The sequence below is a fragment of the Leptodactylus fuscus genome, chromosome 6, assembly GCF_031893055.1.
Source record: "Leptodactylus fuscus isolate aLepFus1 chromosome 6, aLepFus1.hap2, whole genome shotgun sequence".
NCBI lineage: Eukaryota > Metazoa > Chordata > Amphibia > Anura > Leptodactylidae > Leptodactylus > Leptodactylus fuscus.
In genome coordinates this window covers 162,756,510-162,779,078 of record NC_134270.1, presented here as the reverse complement: position 1 = coordinate 162,779,078, position 22,569 = coordinate 162,756,510, and the positions used below count along the sequence as shown (strand labels likewise).

At 49.7% G+C, this 22,569-nt stretch overlaps 1 protein-coding gene across 1 annotated transcript; it reads right to left on the bottom strand.

Moving 5' to 3' along the window:
* Positions 1 to 23: 23 nt before the first annotated feature.
* DNAJC16 (DnaJ heat shock protein family (Hsp40) member C16) lies at positions 24 to 15,653 on the bottom strand. The gene is made up of 15 exons (XM_075277884.1): positions 15,504 to 15,653; positions 10,145 to 10,327; positions 9,997 to 10,063; positions 9,267 to 9,597; positions 7,427 to 7,611; positions 7,226 to 7,330; positions 6,677 to 6,835; positions 6,293 to 6,423; positions 5,910 to 6,090; positions 5,561 to 5,743; positions 4,788 to 4,864; positions 3,750 to 3,830; positions 3,575 to 3,673; positions 3,316 to 3,483; positions 24 to 2,021 (listed from the first exon to the last, which is right to left on the bottom strand). Exons 2-15 carry the CDS (start codon positions 10,309 to 10,311, stop codon positions 1,631 to 1,633), a joined length of 2,325 nt encoding a protein of 774 aa, XP_075133985.1. The 5' UTR covers positions 10,312 to 10,327; positions 15,504 to 15,653; the 3' UTR covers positions 24 to 1,630.
* Between the last annotated feature and the right edge of the window lie 6,916 nt (positions 15,654 to 22,569).

Here is a 22,569-nt window from a genome sequence, read left to right as displayed (position 1 = left end):
TGCTTCAGGAGTAGGAAAAAATATCGTGCAATGCAACAATTCCAGACAACCTCTTCATACCATGGACCTTGCAAGACCGACAGACATGCGTTTATGCCACGTGGACGGAAAGAAGAAAAAAAAGGAGGGGGGCAACCTAAAGGAGAGGGAACAAAGGGCCGCCACTGAACCCACCGCAGGAAATCCCAAACATATCAACCCCTAGTGCCCTATATAGCTGGAGTCTCTGCGTTTAATTCTGCCTGCAGTTCTCACGCTGTCCACTTGGTGGCGGTAATGAACGCAAGTGCAGAATCGATCGATCGATTGTGCGCTGGTTAAAGGAGCCAAAAATGTAAAATTCAAGTAGCCTCATAGTAGTAACTATAGAAAACCAAAAACAGCAGCAACGTGTAGTTTTCATGAGTCGGGGAAACACGTACAAGAACGAGACTAGGTATAAAGAGCGAGTGCAGGACGCAACTCCATGCACCCCCTAAACCTGACAGCTGATAACAGAGAACACAAGGTCACACCGGTCCGGGATTTTGCATTTCAAAAGGCCCTTTAAGGATTTACCTATTAGGCGGGGGGGTCACAAAGAGGCTCCAGCAATGAAGAGGTTAAGAATTTACGCATCTCATATCGTCGGCTTCCTTCCGCTGTGACAAAAAAAAAAAAAAACTTTGGCATTGAAGATGAAATACATAAGTGGGGAAAATAAAGGACTGCAGATAAATATGTACCCCCCTCCCCCTCCGCTCCCTAATAAAAGGAATGAAAAATAACATCCTACATTCACCGGCGGTGTACAGAAATATAATATATGGCGGGCTAGTCTGTAATATAGTATTGTTCTATTCTTATCGGGGGCAACGGATATTAAAATCCACAGATCTGACCATTGTTCCTTGATACAAAGAAAATTCAGTGTTGCAGCGTGACGTGATTACACTTGTGTCCACTAGGTGGCGCCGCACTTATCGGTAACTATGAAACATCTACAGAAAATTCTTTAGAATAAAAAAAAAAAAAACCTCCAAACGTCTGCTGTTATTAGCGAGATGGCTTCATGATTGTGCGGCAGATCCGGGATCGGAGGAGAATCTCATCTAGAAAGCATTGATTTTGCATCGAGCCCCCGCACAGGAGGCGTTTGGTGCCTTATTGCTAAGTCCACAGTTGACCTCGGAGCTAAAAGAAAACCAAAAACCACAACAAGTATCAAGATTGGATACAGCAGCTGCGGGTCTTGGGTGGTGGCGACGATGGCGGTTACTCACTAAGGACCTCTAGTGGTTGGTTAATGAGCTGCTGGATGTTATTGTGGGGGTGGGAGACGGGGTAGAGGGTAACGTTCAGAGTTACAGAGCTGCAGGTGTCGCACCTGGATCCCTGGAGGCAGCTTAAAGCTCTTTGATGTAGCTGAAGAGAACTTAAGACATAAGCAGGCAGTATGTGATAGAAGAGTCAATGGCGTCATCATGGAGCGCTCACGACAAAGCGAGCTCCCCCCATCCCTCCCCCATCCGTGTTCGCCCCTGGCAGGATTGGACGCCGCCGTAAAAAGCGTTTAGGATCCTGACGTCGGGTCAAACATCTAAAATGTTCACAGTTTCATCGGACTGAATGTCCCCCCCTCCCTGTAGTGTCAGTCCAGTGAAGGCCAGGAGGGGATGTAGAATCTCTGTAAGGAGCCCTCTAATAGGCGCTCCATCCATAGCGATAGCTTATTTAATTTCTTTTTGATGTGGCCCGCCCCGGAGCCCAGCGAAATCTTCCTTAAAGTGTCCCCACTGGGAGAGCAGAGTTCTCCCTCGTCTGAGAGCTTCTCGTCTTCCAGCGTAGACTGCGCCTTAAAGAGGCAGAAGTATTTTTTGTGTCCGTTCAGGGCCAGCACGTAGCCGGTATAGTCTCGCTCCAGGAAGTGCTCGTCGTACTGATAGGCGATGGGCGCCGCGTCCTGCGCAAACTCCAACAAGTATTCCATCCACTCGCGGTGCTTGTCCAGGTTCAGGAAGGAGAAGTGAAGGGAACTGCTCCTGTGACACAAGACGTGAGTGTTACTAGGTAGATACACTATACAGCAGGGATAGGGAACGTACGGCTCTCCAGCTGTTGCAAAACTACAACTCCCAGCATGCATACTTGCTCTGCTGTTCTTGGAACTCACATGGAAGCGAGTGGAGCATGATGGGAGTTGTAGTTTCACAGCAGCTGGAGAGCCAAAGGTTCCCTACCCCTGCTATACAGAAATGTGCATAGGTGGAAGGGAAGGGGAAATTTTGCAAAAATATTGTGTGTGTTACACACACACGCTGGCCCCTGACATGTTTTTAAGCTACTTTGTCCCACCTGCAAAATTGCAAACCCTTTCTCTGCCGTATCTCGGTTAGGCCTGTGAGCAGGCGCGGGGCCACAACAGGTGTCTGGTATAGCTTGCAGCTATATATAATGTATCAGGGCCTTGCTATATATAACCTGGGCTCTAAAGGTCAGGAATTACCAAAACCAAAGTGATGGCTTAAAAGGGGTTGTCCGAAGAATTTACATTTACCCCACCTCCCCTACAGATTTTATGGAAGTTGGATCTGGCAATTCTGGGCTGGCTCCAATCAGAGACCCGAACCAGCCACTTTGTCCCTCTTTCACAGGTAGATAGCCATGCTGAGGGGCAGACTTTAGTCAGCCAGCCCCCATAGCACAGCAGAGAAAGGAGCGGGAGGAGAACCCCCAGGTAGTTAACTCCAGGTAAATTAAACTATCTGAACATCCCCTTTAAGGGGACATCATCAACTACTTAACCACTTCATTACTGGCCAATTTCTCTGGTCCAGGACCAAACACATTTTCGGATTTTACAGATGTAGTTACAGCTGGCTCCCTGTACATCCTTGCAGAACAAGAGAACCGCTATCTAGACGTATATACCAAATGCGTGGCCAGAAGTGGTTAAAAAGATGTTCTCCAAAGTTGTAGAAAAATGCGATTGATACGCCAGGCTTCGAGTAAGGCCGAAATGTGACCCTTCTAATGTCAGCTTATAAACTAGGTTGTCAGGCAGCGAGGGCAGTTTTGGGGCTTTTATTGCACTATTAATCAGATTCTTACTGGAGAATGTCCTTAAAAGTCTTCCGATGAACAGCACAGAATAAATACCCGATTTCTGGGGGATGTAATGATCACAAATTCCCTGTGTGAAAGGAGTAGTAATGCACATGCCACTCCATTCATTTGTACCATCCAAAGAAATGGAGTAGTCATAGTACATATGAACTACCCCGTCCAGTCACACAGGGCGCCTTGAGACCCCCGTTCACCCCATACCGCACTCACCCTGTAAACGTGTACACCTCCTGGGCAAACTTCTGCAGCAGGCTGGCCTTGGTGGAGCTGGAGAGGATGAGGACGACGTTCATGTGGCCGGGGCGCAGTCGCACAAGGTTGCTCATATAATTCACATCTGTTAACTCTGTCACTTCCACAAAGCCTTTCTTGGGTACCCTGCCAGGAAATAAGTGTAAGCGCCATATATGCATATGCCTATATGCCATATGCTTATTTGCCATTTCTTTGCAAACTAGGGACCACCAACCTGGTACTCTCTTTGGAGAAGTTGGCCTCGTTGCTCCGGTCCTTGTCACTTGGCTCTTCCTTATCCGATGGGACAGAATCTCTCTCATCACTGGAGTCACTGAGGGAGATGAACAAAGGGTTAACTGTAGTCCTAATCCATATAAAACTAGCACCCCAAAAACCCCCATATTTACCTGAAGGCCTGCACTATGACCGTCCCAAAGAGAATGAAGAGAGCCGAGAAAATAAGAGACAGCAGCGGCATCATCTCTCTCCTGTAAAGAGGCACATTTAGATTAGGGAGCGCACAACGTTCTCAGGATTTAGGGGATAATAGGTAATAGGCAATAATAAACTGAAGACCAGTACAGGTGTTTAATCCCCTCAAACGGTCAGTGTTGACATATGGACATCATGGCGACTACAATGGGAAGACACAAGCAAAATAAGTGTAATTTGTTGGTTCACCTCCCTATAGGGGTTCTCAGAGACCTAGGGTCATACATACGTCTGATCTATCAGATCGGTGGGGGTCTGACACACACCTCACACCAATAAGCTGATTCAGCTGCTGGAAGCCCTATACAAAAGGTATATAGCCAGAGGTAGCTATGCTGCTATTCAAGTCAATGAAAGCAGAGCTGCAGTTCGCTGGCAACTCCACTACAGTGCAGGTCTCTGTACACAGAATACAACATCCGGCTCTGTACACTGTAGTATACGGATTATACACCTGAACAACAGCAGGGTTGCTTCTGGCCACATACAACTTCCATCAGTTAAATCAGCAGAGTCTGGATCATTAGTATCCATGAGCCTCGGTACTTGGACAAAGGACAATAAGTGTGTTTATTAGTTCTCACTTGCAGCAAGTAGAAGTTTCTCCCTTCAGCTGATCTGCAAGGGGGGGTGGGGGTGGGGGATGACAAAACACTGAAGGCGTCACCACACTTGGGCAAGTGCTGCAGGCTCTTCATCATTGACCAAACGCCACCATACTTCATAGAGGCTGTACCTAGTCCTGCAGCAGGTGGCTGGGACTGAGCCATACCAGGTAATGAAGGTGCAGTACATACCCACATGCTGCATTCTTTTCAATCAGCTGATCGGTGAAGGCTCCAAGAGTCAGTCCCTACCAATATGGTATCGATGGCCTAGTCTTAGAATAGGGCATCATTTGTGAATGCCCAACACTGGGAAATAATAACCCACTGTACTGGAGAAAGACTTACCAGTTATTATGTAGGACGCTCTCCCATACATCCGACCAGTAGTCAACGGCAGTGTAGAACCAGCGCAGGAAAAACACCTGACAACAAGAGATCAAGGAATTAAGAGGACACCCTTTATAGACATCTGTTCCACAATAATTGCACTTGTTGGTCCTATATGGCCCAATGCAGCAGGCCTGATGATAGACAGTATATTTCAGGACGTTCGGCTACAATACTACTGCCATCTAGAGGAGCTGCCCGTCCTGATCTTAGGCCATTACATAATGATAGTGAGCACCAAATAAAAATAACCAGTGGAGATGTGCACAAAAATGTAAAGCAGCATTAAAAGAAGTTTTCCAGTCCTACTACATTAATGGACAGATCAGGAGAGGTCAGACACCCCAGACCCGCTGATCAGCTCTATGATAAGCCTGCAGCGTTCATGTAAGCGTTGCTGCATCTGTAGAAAAAAAAACAAGCACAGTGCAGTATACTATATACTGGCTGTGCTTGGTTTTGCACCTCAGTCCCAATCACTTGTACGGGGCTGAGCTGCTCACAGGCTATGTGACAATGAAAGGGACGTCACACGGCCTGTAAAGTGGATGTAGCGCTATTGTCACTTCAAACAGCTGATCGGTGGGGGTTCCAAGGTATCAGACCACCGCTGATGTTCAAGTAACGACCTACCCAAAAGATAGATCATCGATCACGAAAGGCTGGAAAACCCATGTAAGGGGAAGGAATACTGAATATAAAGCTTTTCACGTCTATGTACAGAAACTCACAGGCGCAAGTTCATCATTCAGGTCGGACAGGATGGCCTCCGAGGACAGGAGGCTGGGGTCTTTCCTCAGGCGATCCAAGAAATCCAAGAGAGCAAACTTGTTCTCCTCACTGCCGCTCCAGACGCTGGCCAGAGTCTTATACACGATTCTGCCAGCCGAGTTCCGTCGCTCCAGAATCGCCACCTGCCAAGAGTAGAAATTATATTACCCGTGTGTAACAGGAACCCGGACGAAAAGACGACCCTTACACTATAGTAGCCCAGTGATGGAGCTGCAGATATAAGTGGATGGATACATAGAAGTAGTGAGGTATATAGCAGATAATTCCTAGAAACACTGCGGTACGTACCGAGGACTCTGCAGGCTTTATATCTTCCCCTAGCAGCGAGCCGGCGAGCTCTCGTTGGCGCTCCTTGAAGACATGGACAAATCGGACTGTATCCTTGGTGTTGGCTGAAGCAAAAGCCAGGAAGGATTCGTAGGTTTTCTGAAAGGGCTCCCCTTCCCCCGTCAGTAGAGCGACACAATATCTGCACAAAATAAACAGCAACTTCATCAATAACAGGGGAAAAAAGTGCAGGAACTGCTGCGGTCCAATACTGGATCCCAGAGGGAGCTTAAACAGCATTTTATTTTAATACATCCCATCATGTATAGGTATAATGTCCTACAGTAGGATATGGGTTCCAAAATACAAAGCACGCGCTATATGACCCGAGTCCTGACACTTACTTGCGCTGACGGTGAGATTTCCGTACAGGACACAACTCCTGAAATAGCTTTTGATTAGTCAGCCTGGCCGCCAGCAGGAATTTGTTGGTAGAAATGAAGTCATCGATTACTTGTTTCTTCATGCCACGCGCCTGGTGCAAAAGGGAAGGTAAAATATAAGTTCCATTTAGGCCAAGAACCAGGCAAGGGATGCTGTAAAGGCTAGCCCTATCAGTGCAGTCACACATCCCTCACCACTGGGGTGCAATCTCCTCAAATAGCCAGTGTCAAAGGCTTTCTGTGTTCCGATACTTAGCCTATGACCCAAAAAAGGAATAAGCCCATGTAATTTACCACTAGCCCACCAACCCATGTGCAACAAAGCAGCCAGGTCCCAGACGTTACCTGCACCACATCAGCTGGCTTGTGGATGTGCTCCTTGAAGACCAGCATGGTTGGGGCGTACATGTTGATATTGTACTGACTGCTCATCTGTTCCGTCTCCCTCTGGCCCAGGTCCACGTATCCAAATGACAGGTAATCCTTATAGGCAAATGCGGTAAGCTGGCAAAAAACAGAAATTGGTGAGTTCACACGGTCACTAAAGAGCGATGCAAAAATTAAAGGATTTTGCACCAGTGGGAATGGTGGCTCTATGAGTGTTACACACAGGCTGCACCTCTCCAGCCATCCACATGGCACTGTCACATTGCTATATTTATTGAAGCACAACTCCCTGTACACTGAGTGGGCTCAGGGGGCTTATGTGGCAGAAATCTGCTAAAAAGACCTTAGTGCCCGCATTCTTCACTTAAGCGAGTCTCCCTGAAGATGGACACCCACACACTGGTGACGTATGGCACATCCTAGAAATATACTGTAATATAATATATACTACAACTAGATCCTATAATATAGAGAGAAGCTGTGTGGCCCCTCATCAGTGGCCCTTACCTTGTATATCAGTGGGACAGGAGGCATCTGATCAAACAGGAGGACATGGGGCTTATTCTCCTGCTGCCAGTTGGATAAAAACCGGATGTAGTTTTTATCTGTGATCTGGAAGACATAAGAGGTGGATGTAGTGATATTACAGGAGAACCCGGCTATACCCCCACCCCCACCCCAGTTATGTCCTAGGACACTGCATCTCACCTTATCCACTAAATTTCCTGGTAGCAAACTTTCCACAAAGTGTCGGAGATTTTCCCGTAAGACGGCATTGTGAAAGAAGGAGATCTTCCCATTAATAACCCCCAAAATAGAGGGTGTGCTGTGTGCGCCGAGGTGGTGAGCCAGACGCCTCTCGTACCCAGCGTGCACCACTCCTATGCCAACACCTGCAAGACAGAACTAAGGTCACCTACACATAGCCTGGGAGGATTCAGAGAGAAATGTAATTACCACTCCATTACCAGACCATCTTATATAGGCCCAGGATCAGCACAGGATAAGTAATGTAATGTATATACACAGTGACTGTACCAGCAGAATAGTGAGTGCAGCTCTGGAGTATAATACAGGATGTAACTCAGGATCAGTACAGGATAAGTAATGTAATGTATGTACACAGTGACTGTACCAGCAGAATAGTGAGTGCAGCTCTGGGGTATAATACAGGATGTAACTCAGGATCAGTACAGGATAAGTAATGTAATGTATGTACACAGTGACTGTACCAGCAGAATAGTGAGCGCAGCTCTGGAGTATAATACAGGATGTAACTCAGGATCAGTACAGGATAAGTAATGTAATGTATGTACACAGTGACTGCACCAGCAGAATAGTGAGTGCAGCTCTGGAGTATAATACAGGATGTAACTCAGGATCAGTACAGGATAAGTAATGTAATGTATGTACACAGTGACTGTACCAGCAGAATAGTGAGCGCAGCTCTGGAGTATAATACAGGATGTAACTCAGGATCAGTACAGGATAAGTAATGTAATGTATGTACACAGTGACTGTACCAGCAGAATAGTGAGTGCAGCTCTGGAGTATAATACAGGATGTAACTCAGGATCAGTACAGGATAAGTAATGTAATGTATGTACACAGTGACTGTACCAGCAGAATAGTGAGCGCAGCTCTGGAGTATAATACAGGATGTAACTCAGGATCAGTACAGGATAAGTAATGTAATGTATGTACACAGTGACTGCACCAGCAGAATAGTGAGCGCAGCTCTGGAGTATAATACAGGATGTAACTCAGGATCAGTACAGGATAAATAACGTACATACACAATTTTCCAACTATTTATGTTGAAGGTGTTCTGCCACTAAACATATTTATGGTCTATACATAGTTTAAGAGATTAAATAGCACAGAGGTCACAACCCCACCGATCCACAAAACAGGTGAGAAAGCAGGCAAGCTGGACAGGACACATCACCACTCCCAATGACTGCATTCAGGTCACATTAACAATGGGGATATAGCAACCCCCTATTTCAGAATCAGACAAGGGTCTCAAAACTCAGACCCCACCGAACAGCTATTTGTCCTTTATCCTATGGGCAGATATAAATATGCTGTGTCATAACCCCTTTAATGAATATTACATGCCAAGAGCAGGAAAAATAATTTAGGGCTAGTTCACACGTGAGTATAAGGGGAGGTTTTTGACAGCGGATTTCGCGTCCAAAACCTCCCCTTATAATGGTGGTCTATGGAGACCGCCGGGCTTCTTTTCTCCGCTAGCAGCGAGCTGCTACTAGCGGAGAAAAGAAAGGACATGTCCTTTCTTCAGGCGGAAGCCGCGCAGGCTCAGCCGCGCGGCTTCCGCCCCTGGCAGCTCCCTCCTATGTCGGCTCATTCATTTGAGCCAACAGCAGAGGGTTAATCCGCGACAGCGATGGTCGCGGCGGGCGGGTTTTGACAAGAGAGAGACGCGGCTCGCCGCGTCTCTCTCTGTGTCAAAACCCGCGCGGGCAGTTCACGTGTGAACTAGCCCTTAGAGGACAAGGTTTCAGAGTAGACAAAGAGCACTTACCTAACCCCTCCAACTCCTGCACCACCTCCTTCCAAACAGGTTCTATATGGATGCAGCTGAAGCACCAGTCAGAGGTGATCTTGATGAGGTAGGGCTTGCGGAAACTGTCAGGGACCACCTCATTGATGTAGTGAGAGAACTGCAGGAGATACTTCTCATCTGTAGAATCCCTGCGCTCAGAATTAAAGGGGAAGTGGAAGAAAGACTCATCGAAGTAGAAGCTGTCATGGAAATGGCGGAAGTGGTGATGCTGCTGCTGGGCGTAACCCTGGTTCTCTCCTACGTCTCCGTAGCGGTCATAGTTTGTCCTTTTCTCCTCATTTGAAAGAATCTAAAGGGTTTGGGGATATAGAAGATGATGACTACAGAGTGCAAATGTACCAACAAGAAACAGAGCTCAACATGTCTAACACACTGCAAGTAGAGTACACGCCTGTCTTCATCAGTCCCACAGAAATACATGGCGCATCACGGTGCAGAAGAGACTGCTGCACTACTCAGACTCCTCCGTAATACAGTGAGGAGGAGGGAGGAGGGTAGGGATCCCCATTCTAGTGATCATAGGGGTCCCCAAGCAAACAGAAAAGTACCTAAAATCCTGTGGATAACCCCATTAACTGGATCTGCCCCCCCCCCAAGATAATCTAAAAAACCACATGTGGACCCCGCTGTACAGAATGGAGGTCTCCACTATCCCCTGTCCCTGTCCAACCACCAGCCACTGTCATACCTCATAAGCTTTGCTGACTTGGATAAATTTGTCCTCCGCTCCCGGGTTCTTGTTTTTATCAGGATGCCTGAAATGAAAGATATTTATTCCCGCACATGTCATATTACAACCTCCAAAAACCATCATTGGGAGTAGAAATTGCACCCACCACTCTCTGGCCAGCTTCTTGTAGGCTTTTTTAATGTCCGCCTGGCTTGCTGTCCGGCTGACACCCAGGATACGGTAAGGGTCAAAGTCGGCTGCCGAGAGGATCTTGAGAGCTAGGATTAGAAATACCAGAAACCGCCAGAGGAGGCGCAGTTTTTGGTGGCCCATAGTTCACGCTGTCTCGCTGGAAAAGAGAAGATATTATTTATATTGCAGATGCAACAAGTCTCCAGTCCATCACACATCACGTCTTGACTCCAATCACATCCAAAGCTGCATTCACAATCATGCTTGAAATCAACACAGACCCAAAGCTGCATGTAAGCCTTACCCAGGTTATATTAAAATATACTGATAAGATTAAAGGGGTTTTGTCAGAGACACTTATCTATCCGCAGGACAGGGTATAAGTGTCAGATCGCTCAGCTAAGGGACTTGAGATGACTCCACAGAAGTGAATGGAGAGCTGGTCCGACAAGAGACCTGATGCTTCATTCACAAGGAGGATGCATGGGAACTCTCGTCCTCTTGTCCTCCCAATTGCTGGAGGTCATAGCGTTAGGACCACCACAGATCTGACAATTGTGCCCCATCATGTGAAAGTCAAAAATCTTGCAAAGGAATGTGCTCGTGGAATTATATGAGAATAGTAAAGAGCTGAGTGACAGGGAATAGTAATATATCCCAGGGACCTGGTCAATGTTCCCGAGAGCGCTGGTGAAGTTGTCACCTCTCGAAAATGTGCCAGTCTCCAGCCACACTATAGGAGGAGCCCCGCTGACAGATCACAATAGTAACAAAGCTATGGCAGGCCTGGGAACCTTCAGACGGCTCCTAAATACAGTAGCAAGCAAATGGCTCTGAATGCTATGAATTTGTAGGATTAGCCTTATAAAGGAGATCTATATCTGTATATACCACAGCCTCCATTAATCGCACTCTTCACCACGTTGCTTTGTTATGTTCCTCACACAGTCCTAGAACAATTTTTGCTCTGCATTTACCCTGCCGATAGAGGGCAGCACCGACATTCAGGGGCAGCACCGCCATACTCAGTCTTTACAACGTTTAGATAGCTTGTACATGTCACAGTAACATCCACACAATGCCAGGACCCAAGGTTTCTAGCAGAACACTAACAAGACCATCACTCTGTCCCCACCACCATGTCTTCCCCAGGTGACACGCACCAGGAGGTCCACATGGCCATTGTAGGTTCTCTCAGTGATGGACAGTGGTCAGCGTGGGCGCTCTGTCTGGTCAGTGATACACATATACAGCATGCACCAATGCCCTGTGTGTACAGACACCTTACTATTAGCTGCTCTGCCGGACTGGAGATTCGCTGATGCTAGGTTCACACTAGTGTCGCCCCTCCGTTGTTTGGGTCTGTCAAAGGACTGCTAAAATAGTCTGCTGGGTGTCTGGCCATGTAAAACTGCAACTGGATCAACCTTAAGAACTGACTGTTCACCTGTCAGTGGTCTTATTGTAATGGCTGATCGGTGTATTAGTACTATGTAGAAGAGTATATATGTATACCTGAGTGTGAGTAGGTATGTGGCAGTACCTGCATGTCTTTATTTTGGTCTCCATCTGTACCTATAGGCGGTCAGGTAGATGCCTGGACACTGACTTCTGTACACAATACATTATGCTGTGTATGCTGACAGGAGATACAGTGGAGGTGACTGCTATATACACAGGGCGAGAGTCTTATCACTGTATACATGATAGACATCAGCTGCCCCCTATGATTCCGCTTACCCTCACTGACTTCTAGTGGATCTGACTGGCTTACATTTATCTTTAGGAGATATATATATATATATATAGATATATATATATATATATATATATATATATATATATATATATATATATATATATTATTACAGTCTGTGTACATATGGCTGTATAGGTGCATGTATATGTGTATTACTGGGTGTCTTTACAGATAGGTGTATATATGCGTGTCAAGATATATGTATCTATATTAATACAAGTATATAGGACTATAAGAGTGTTTGCATATTAAAGGGCTTTTCCGACCCTAAGTGGTTTTTCATACTACTCCAACACATGGACCCTGCACAGATCTGCAGTCTTAGCAGCCCCTGCAGTGGACAGGGCGTGTGCAGGCTTGTCCTACTCAACTAATTCCCTATACAGTGTACGGGGCTGCAGCGTCACTCCTATGTGCTGTATATATAGAGGTCTGTATACATGTCAGGGCTGTGGAGTCTCTAGGCCAAACCACTAACAATGACTTATTTTTCCACATTGGATCTGTTGGTCACCGTTTGTGTCCGCTGTTTTATCGGTCCGTGTGTCTGTTGTTTTGGTCCTCCGACAGACCAGAACAACGGACACCCAGGTGCAAGTGTGAGTATTAGAGGATCTTTACTGCTTCCATCTGACCATCAGTCATAACACATTCATAAATGGCTGATGGTCAGACAAAGGCAGTAAAGACCCTCTAATACTAACTCACACTTGCACCATGCTGTCCATTGTTCTGGACCAAAACAAGAGAGCTCTAACACAGCAGACGCCAACTGTGACCAACGGAGCCCAATGACTACAATGGGATCTGCTGGGTGGCCGCTGTTTAGAACTTGCAGGAGTTTTACTTCCGGTGATTTTCAGTGGCCAATGTGACTCCAAACACAATGCGAACCCCAAATCCCCCCAAAAAACAGTGCTCGATTCCTATGAAAGTAACAATACAATAAACTCCGCATCTCATTAATAATTCAATATATAATTGTAACATATCATTAAAAATAATCATTTTAATGTCAGATTTAGTCACTTTTTCCCCCAACTTCACCCAAAAATGGTTCCAATATCAACACTACAGCTCCAATCTATGTGTGTATATAGCGGTGTATGGTGTATATACTGCATATATAGTTGTATATAGATTAACATGTACATGGGGCCTGCAGAGAAGTAACAAAGCTCCGAGGCCCCTGAACAAAACCTGTAATAGGGCCCCTACCTTGGGGTATTTATTATGTGTCAGTGGTATTTGGATCCCCCTCAGGGTCCAGGCCAGGGTGGCAGCTATTACAGCCTATAGCGTCACCTCTGCACAGGGGGTATATAGTATACGGGTGTAGCTATCTATATAGTTGTGTATATAGCTAAATATATGGTTACACAGATGTATATGGACAGATGCATATACACAGCTCTAAACAGTATATATTGTTGAATACACATTAAATATATATATGACAGTGTATAGTGTTATATATGGCTGGCAGCATACATGAGGTTTGGGTGGATGGATATATATATGGGATATATAGCTGTATGGATTGAGATATATATGGGGTATATACTTTAGTGTGTGTTCGTGTTATAAAGAGCGCTATATACTCTCTATATAGATATATATAGGGTATATAGGTGTATGTATAGTACAGTATATAGATGGCCGTGTCTCTGGGGTGTATATAGCAGATATCAGTATACATGGATGTATATATGGGATATATAGTATATAGATGGCCGTGTCTCTGGGGTGTATATAGCGGATATCAGTATACATGGATGTATATATGGGATATATAGTATATAGATGGCCGTGTCTCTTGGGTGTATATAGCAGATATCAGTATACATGGATATATATAGTATAGTATATAGATGGCCGTGTCTCTGGGGTGTATATAGCAGATATCAGTATACATGGATGTATATATGGGATATATAGTATATAGATGGCTGTCTCTGGGGTGAATATAGCAGATATCAGTATACATGGATGTATATAGTATAGTATATAGATGGCTGTCTCTGGGGTGTATATAGCAGATATCAGTATACATGGATATATATAGTATAGTATATAGATGGCTGTCTCTGGGGTGTATATAGCAGATATCAGTATACATGGATATATAGTATAGTATATAGATGGCTGTCTCTGGGGTGTATATAGCAGATATCAGTATACATGGATATATAGTATAGTATATAGATGGCTGTCTCTGGGGTGTATATAGCAGATATCAGTATACATGGATATATATAGTATAGTATATAGATGGCTGTCTCTGGGGTGTATATAGCAGATATCAGTATACATGGATATATATAATATAGTATATAGATGGCTGTGTCTCTGGGGTGTATATAGCAGATATCAGTATACATGGATATATAGTATAGTATATAGATGGCCGTGTCTCTGGGGTGTATATAGCAGATATCAGTATACATGGATATATATAGTATAGTATATAGATGGCTGTCTCTGGGGTGTATATAGCAGATATCAGTATACATGGATATATATAGTATAGTATATAGATGGCTGTCTCTGGGGTGCATATAGCAGATATCAGTATACATGGATATATAGTATAGTATATAGATGGCCGTGTCTCTGGGGTGTATATAGCAGATATCAGTATACATGGATATATATAGTATAGTATATAGATGGCTGTGTCTCTGGGGTGTATATAGCAGATATCAGTATACATGGATATATAGTATAGTATATAGATGGCCGTGTCTCTGGGGTGTATATAGCAGATATCAGTATACATGGATATATAGTATAGTATATAGATGGCTGTCTCTGGGGTGTATATAGCAGATATCAGTATACATGGATATATAGTATAGTATATAGATGGCCGTGTCTCTGGGGTGTATATAGCAGATATCAGTATACATGGATATATATAGTATAGTATATAGATGGCTGTCTCTGGGGTGTATATAGCAGATATCAGTATACATGGATATATATAGTATAGTATATAGATGGCTGTCTCTGGGGTGTATATAGCAGATATCAGTATACATGGATATATAGTATAGTATATAGATGGCCGTGTCTCTGGGGTGTATATAGCAGATATCAGTATACATGGATATATATAGTATATAGATGGCTGTCTCTGGGGTGTATATAGCAGATATCAGTATACATGGATATATATAGTATAGTATATAGATGGCCGTGTCTCTGGGGTGTATATAGCAGATATCAGTATACATGGATATATAGTATAGTATATAGATGGCTGTCTCTGGGGTGTATATAGCAGATATCAGTATACATGGATATATATAGTATAGTATATAGATGGCTGTCTCTGGGGTGTATATAGCAGATATCAGTATACATGGATATATAGTATAGTATATATATGGCCGTATCTGTATATAGACAGTATACAGCGCCCCCTCCATACACGTCCTGTCCGTCCCCGCTCGTGGAGGTGTCAGGGAGGAGAGCGGCTCCGGCTTCAGGTGACATAACAGGACATGATGTAACCCGACGGCTGCAGCTGCTGACGGCTCATCTCCACACACAGGCCGCGGCCGCTCCTCACCTCCTGTCCCCGGCAGCACGCTGTGTCCTCCCGTGTGTAGGGCCTGGTCCCGGCTCCGCTCCCCTCCGTTTCGCCCGCTGCTCCCGGCTCACAGCCCCATTACGGCCTCAATCTCACCTCACGGACGGAACCGGAAGACGTACAAAGAGGCCCGCCCACCAACCTGCGCCGAACCGGCTGACGGACAGCAGGCTCCGCCAATCAGCGGCCAGGATCTTTGATAGGCAGGTCCGTCTCCCTGTCAGCATTGCTATGGATACCTGCTAGAGCCCGCCCCTGACATCCCACGTGATCTCTTCCCTAGCGCCCTCTGGTTGCTATAGCAATGGACCTGACACTTCTTGCGCTGCCTGTTACCTGCGCGCCGGCTTAACCCCTTCCTCCCCGCTCAGTCTTAGCCAGGCCTCCTCAGCCTTAACCCCTTCCTCTCCGCTCAGTATCAGCCAGGCCTCCTCAGGCTTAACCCCTTCCTCCCCGCTCAGTCTTAGCCAGGCCTCCTCAGCCTTAACCCCTTCCTCTCCGCTCAGTCTTCTCCAGGCCTCCTCAGGCTTAACCCCTTCCTCTCCGCTCAGTATCAGCCAGGCCTCCTCAGGCTTAACCCCTTCCTCTCCGCTCAGTATCAGCCAGGCCTCCTCAGGCTTAACCCCTTCCTCTCCGCTCAGTATCAGCCAGGCCTCCTCAGGCTTAACCCCTTCCTCTCCGCTCAGTATCAGCCAGGCCTCCTCAGCCTTAACCCCTTCCTCCCCGCTCAGTCTTCTCCAGGCCTCCTCAGCCTTAACCCCTTCCTCTCCGCTCAGTATTATCCAGGCCTCCTCAGGCTTAACCCCTTCCTCTCCGCTCAGTATTATCCAGGCCTCCTCAGGCTTAACCCCTTCCTCTCCGCTCAGTATTATCCAGGCCTCCTCAGGCTTAACCCCTTCCTCTCCGCTCAGTATCAGCCAGGCCTCCTCAGGCTTAACCCCTTCCTCTCAGCTCAGTATCAGCCAGGCCTCCTCAGCCTTAACCCCTTCCTCTCCGCTCAGTATCAGCCAGGCCTCCTCAGCCTTAACCCCTTCCTCTCCGCTCAGTATCAGCCAGGCCTCCTCAGGCTTAACCCCTTCCTCTCCGCTCAGTATCAGCCAGGCCTCCTCAGCCTTAACCCCTTCCTCCCCGCTCAGTCTTCTCCAGGCCTCCTCAGCCTTAACCCCTTCCTCTCCGCTCAGTATCAGCCAGGCCTCCTCAGGCTTAACCCCTTCCTCTCCGCTCAGTCTTCTCCAGGCCTCCTCAGGCTTAACCCCTTCCTCTCCGCTCAGTCTTCTCCAGGCCTCCTCAGCCTTAACCCTTCCTCTCCGCTCAGTCTTCTCCAGGCCTCCTCAGCCTTAACCCCTTCCTCTCCGCTCAGTATCAGCCAGGCCTCCTCAGGCTTAACCCCTTCCTCCCCGCTCAGTATCAGCCAGGCCTCCTCAGGCTTAACCCCTTCCTCTCCGCTCAGTATCAGCCAGGCCTCCTCAGGCTTAACCCCTTCCTCCCCGCTCAGTATCAGCCAGGCCTCCTCAGGCTTAACCCCTTCCTCTCCGCTCAGTATCAGCCAGGCCTCCTCAGGCTTAACCCCTTCCTCTCCGCTCAGTCTTATCCAGGCCTCCTCAGCCTTAACCCCTTCCTCTCCGCTCAGTATCAGCCAGGCCTCCTCAGGCTTAACCCCTTCCTCCCCGCTCAGTATCAGCCAGGCCTCCTCAGGCTTAACCCCTTCCTCTCCGCTCAGTATCAGCCAGGCCTCCTCAGGCTTAACCCCTTCCTCCCCGCTCAGTATCAGCCAGGCCTCCTCAGCTTAACCCCTTCCTCTCCGCTCAGTCTTCTCCAGGCCTCCTCAGGCTTAACCCCTTCCTCTCCGCTCAGTATTATCCAGGCCTCCTCAGGCTTAACCCCTTCCTCTCCGCTCAGTATCAGCCAGGCCTCCTCAGCCTTAACCCCTTCCTCTCCGCTCAGTATCAGCCAGGCCTCCTCAGGCCTTAACCCCTTCCTCTCCGCTCAGTATCAGCCAGGCCTCCTCAGGCTTAACCCCTTCCTCTCCGCTCAGTATCAGCCAGGCCTCCTCAGCCTTAACCCTTCCTCCCCGCTCAGTCTTCTCCAGGCCTCCTCAGCCTTAACCCCTTCCTCTCCGCTCAGTATTATCCAGGCCTCCTCAGGCTTAACCCCTTCCTCTCCGCTCAGTATTATCCAGGCCTCCTCAGGCTTAACCCCTTCCTCTCCGCTCAGTATTATCCAGGCCTCCTCAGGCTTAACCCCTTCCTCTCCGCTCAGTATCAGCCAGGCCTCCTCAGGCTTAACCCCTTCCTCTCCGCTCAGTATCAGCCAGGCCTCCTCAGCCTTAACCCCTTCCTCTCCGCTCAGTATCAGCCAGGCCTCCTCAGCCTTAACCCCTTCCTCTCCGCTCAGTATCAGCCAGGCCTCCTCAGGCTTAACCCCTTCCTCTCCGCTCAGTATCAGCCAGGCCTCCTCAGCCTTAACCCCTTCCTCCCCGCTCAGTCTTCTCCAGGCCTCCTCAGCCTTAACCCCTTCCTCTCCGCTCAGTATCAGCCAGGCCTCCTCAGGCTTAACCCCTTCCTCTCCGCTCAGTCTTCTCCAGGCCTCCTCAGGCTTAACCCCTTCCTCTCCGCTCAGTCTTCTCCAGGCCTCCTCAGCCTTAACCCTTCCTCTCCGCTCAGTCTTCTCCAGGCCTCCTCAGCCTTAACCCCTTCCTCTCCGCTCAGTATCAGCCAGGCCTCCTCAGGCTTAACCCCTTCCTCCCCGCTCAGTATCAGCCAGGCCTCCTCAGGCTTAACCCCTTCCTCTCCGCTCAGTATCAGCCAGGCCTCCTCAGGCTTAACCCCTTCCTCCCCGCTCAGTATCAGCCAGGCCTCCTCAGGCTTAACCCCTTCCTCTCCGCTCAGTATCAGCCAGGCCTCCTCAGGCTTAACCCCTTCCTCTCCGCTCAGTCTTATCCAGGCCTCCTCAGCCTTAACCCCTTCCTCTCCGCTCAGTATCAGCCAGGCCTCCTCAGGCTTAACCCCTTCCTCCCCGCTCAGTATCAGCCAGGCCTCCTCAGGCTTAACCCCTTCCTCTCCGCTCAGTATCAGCCAGGCCTCCTCAGGCTTAACCCCTTCCTCCCCGCTCAGTATCAGCCAGGCCTCCTCAGGCTTAACCCCTTCCTCTCCGCTCAGTCTTCTCCAGGCCTCCTCAGGCTTAACCCCTTCCTCTCCGCTCAGTCTTATCCAGGCCTCCTCAGCCTTAACCCCTTCCTCTCCGCTCAGTATCAGCCAGGCCTCCTCAGCCTTAACCCCTTCCTCTCCGCTCAGTATCAGCCAGGCCTCCTCAGCCTTAACCCCTTCCTCTCCGCTCAGTATCAGCCAGGCCTCCTCAGGCTTAACCCCTTCCTCTCCACTCAGTCTTCTCCAGGCCTCCTCAGCCTTAACCCCTTCCTCCCCGCTCAGTCTTCTCCAGGCCTCCTCAGCCTTAACCCCTTCCTCTCCGCTCAGTATCAGCCAGGCCTCCTCAGGCTTAACCCCTTCCTCTCCGCTCAGTATCAGCCAGGCCTCCTCAGCCTTAACCCCTTCCTCCCCGCTCAGTCTTCTCCAGGCCTCCTCAGCCTTAACCCCTTCCTCTCCGCTCAGTATCAGCCAGGCCTCCTCAGGCTTAACCCCTTCCTCTCCGCTCAGTCTTCTCCAGGCCTCCTCAGGCTTAACCCCTTCCTCTCCGCTCAGTCTTCTCCAGGCCTCCTCAGCCTTAACCCCTTCCTCCCCGCTCAGTCTTCTCCAGGCCTCCTCAGCCTTAACCCCTTCCTCTCCGCTCAGTATCAGCCAGGCCTCCTCAGGCTTAACCCCTTCCTCCCCGCTCAGTCTTAGCCAGGCCTCCTCAGCCTTAACCCCTTCCTCCCCGCTCAGTCTTAGCCAGGCCTCCTCAGCCTTAACCCCTTCCTCTCCGCTCAGTATTATCCAGGCCTCCTCAGGCTTAACCCCTTCCTCTCCGCTCAGTATTATCCAGGCCTCCTCAGGCTTAACCCCTTCCTCTCCGCTCAGTATCAGCCAGGCCTCCTCAGGCTTAACCCCTTCCTCTCCGCTCAGTATCAGCCAGGCCTCCTCAGCCTTAACCCCTTCCTCTCCGCTCAGTATCAGCCAGGCCTCCTCAGGCTTAACCCCTTCCTCTCCGCTCAGTATCAGCCAGGCCTCCTCAGCCTTAACCCCTTCCTCCCCGCTCAGTCTTCTCCAGGCCTCCTCAGCCTTAACCCCTTCCTCTCCGCTCAGTATTATCCAGGCCTCCTCAGGCTTAACCCCTTCCTCTCCGCTCAGTATTATCCAGGCCTCCTCAGGCTTAACCCCTTCCTCTCCGCTCAGTATTATCCAGGCCTCCTCAGGCTTAACCCCTTCCTCTCCGCTCAGTATCAGCCAGGCCTCCTCAGGCTTAACCCCTTCCTCTCCGCTCAGTATCAGCCAGGCCTCCTCAGCCTTAACCCCTTCCTCTCCGCTCAGTATCAGCCAGGCCTCCTCAGCCTTAACCCCTTCCTCTCCGCTCAGTATCAGCCAGGCCTCCTCAGGCTTAACCCCTTCCTCTCCGCTCAGTATCAGCCAGGCCTCCTCAGCCTTAACCCCTTCCTCCCCGCTCAGTCTTCTCCAGGCCTCCTCAGCCTTAACCCCTTCCTCTCCGCTCAGTATCAGCCAGGCCTCCTCAGGCTTAACCCCTTCCTCTCCGCTCAGTCTTCTCCAGGCCTCCTCAGGCTTAACCCCTTCCTCTCCGCTCAGTCTTCTCCAGGCCTCCTCAGCCTTAACCCTTCCTCTCCGCTCAGTCTTCTCCAGGCCTCCTCAGCCTTAACCCCTTCCTCTCCGCTCAGTATCAGCCAGGCCTCCTCAGGCTTAACCCCTTCCTCCCCGCTCAGTATCAGCCAGGCCTCCTCAGGCTTAACCCCTTCCTCTCCGCTCAGTATCAGCCAGGCCTCCTCAGGCTTAACCCCTTCCTCCCCGCTCAGTATCAGCCAGGCCTCCTCAGGCTTAACCCCTTCCTCTCCGCTCAGTATCAGCCAGGCCTCCTCAGGCTTAACCCCTTCCTCTCCGCTCAGTATCAGCCAGGCCTCCTCAGCCTTAACCCCTTCCTCTCCGCTCAGTATCAGCCAGGCCTCCTCAGGCTTAACCCCTTCCTCTCCGCTCAGTATCAGCCAGGCCTCCTCAGCCTTAACCCCTTCCTCCCCGCTCAGTCTTCTCCAGGCCTCCTCAGCCTTAACCCCTTCCTCTCCGCTCAGTATTATCCAGGCCTCCTCAGGCTTAACCCCTTCCTCTCCGCTCAGTATTATCCAGGCCTCCTCAGGCTTAACCCCTTCCTCTCCGCTCAGTATTATCCAGGCCTCCTCAGGCTTAACCCCTTCCTCTCCGCTCAGTATCAGCCAGGCCTCCTCAGGCTTAACCCCTTCCTCTCCGCTCAGTATCAGCCAGGCCTCCTCAGCCTTAACCCCTTCCTCTCCGCTCAGTATCAGCCAGGCCTCCTCAGCCTTAACCCCTTCCTCTCCGCTCAGTATCAGCCAGGCCTCCTCAGGCTTAACCCCTTCCTCTCCGCTCAGTATCAGCCAGGCCTCCTCAGCCTTAACCCCTTCCTCCCCGCTCAGTCTTCTCCAGGCCTCCTCAGCCTTAACCCCTTCCTCTCCGCTCAGTATCAGCCAGGCCTCCTCAGGCTTAACCCCTTCCTCTCCGCTCAGTCTTCTCCAGGCCTCCTCAGGCTTAACCCCTTCCTCTCCGCTCAGTCTTCTCCAGGCCTCCTCAGCCTTAACCCTTCCTCTCCGCTCAGTCTTCTCCAGGCCTCCTCAGCCTTAACCCCTTCCTCTCCGCTCAGTATCAGCCAGGCCTCCTCAGGCTTAACCCCTTCCTCCCCGCTCAGTATCAGCCAGGCCTCCTCAGGCTTAACCCCTTCCTCTCCGCTCAGTATCAGCCAGGCCTCCTCAGGCTTAACCCCTTCCTCCCCGCTCAGTATCAGCCAGGCCTCCTCAGGCTTAACCCCTTCCTCTCCGCTCAGTATCAGCCAGGCCTCCTCAGGCTTAACCCCTTCCTCTCCGCTCAGTGTTATCCAGGCCTCCTCAGCCTTAACCCCTTCCTCTCCGCTCAGTATCAGCCAGGCCTCCTCAGGCTTAACCCCTTCCTCCCCGCTCAGTATCAGCCAGGCCTCCTCAGGCTTAACCCCTTCCTCTCCGCTCAGTATCAGCCAGGCCTCCTCAGGCTTAACCCCTTCCTCCCCGCTCAGTATCAGCCAGGCCTCCTCAGGCTTAACCCCTTCCTCTCCGCTCAGTATCAGCCAGGCCTCCTCAGGCTTAACCCCTTCCTCTCCGCTCAGTCTTATCCAGGCCTCCTCAGCCTTAACCCCTTCCTCTCCGCTCAGTATCAGCCAGGCCTCCTCAGCCTTAACCCCTTCCTCTCCGCTCAGTATCAGCCAGGCCTCCTCAGCCTTAACCCCTTCCTCTCCGCTCAGTATCAGCCAGGCCTCCTCAGCCTTAACCCCTTCCTCTCCGCTCAGTATCAGCCAGGCCTCCTCAGGCTTAACCCCTTCCTCTCCACTCAGTCTTCTCCAGGCCTCCTCAGCCTTAACCCCTTCCTCCCCGCTCAGTCTTCTCCAGGCCTCCTCAGCCTTAACCCCTTCCTCTCCGCTCAGTATCAGCCAGGCCTCCTCAGGCTTAACCCCTTCCTCTCCGCTCAGTATCAGCCAGGCCTCCTCAGCCTTAACCCCTTCCTCCCCGCTCAGTCTTCTCCAGGCCTCCTCAGCCTTAACCCCTTCCTCTCCGCTCAGTATCAGCCAGGCCTCCTCAGGCTTAACCCCTTCCTCTCCGCTCAGTCTTCTCCAGGCCTCCTCAGGCTTAACCCCTTCCTCTCCGCTCAGTCTTCTCCAGGCCTCCTCAGCCTTAACCCCTTCCTCTCCGCTCAGTCTTCTCCAGGCCTCCTCAGCCTTAACCCCTTCCTCTCCGCTCAGTATCAGCCAGGCCTCCTCAGGCTTAACCCCTTCCTCCCCGCTCAGTATCAGCCAGGCCTCCTCAGGCTTAACCCCTTCCTCTCCGCTCAGTATCAGCCAGGCCTCCTCA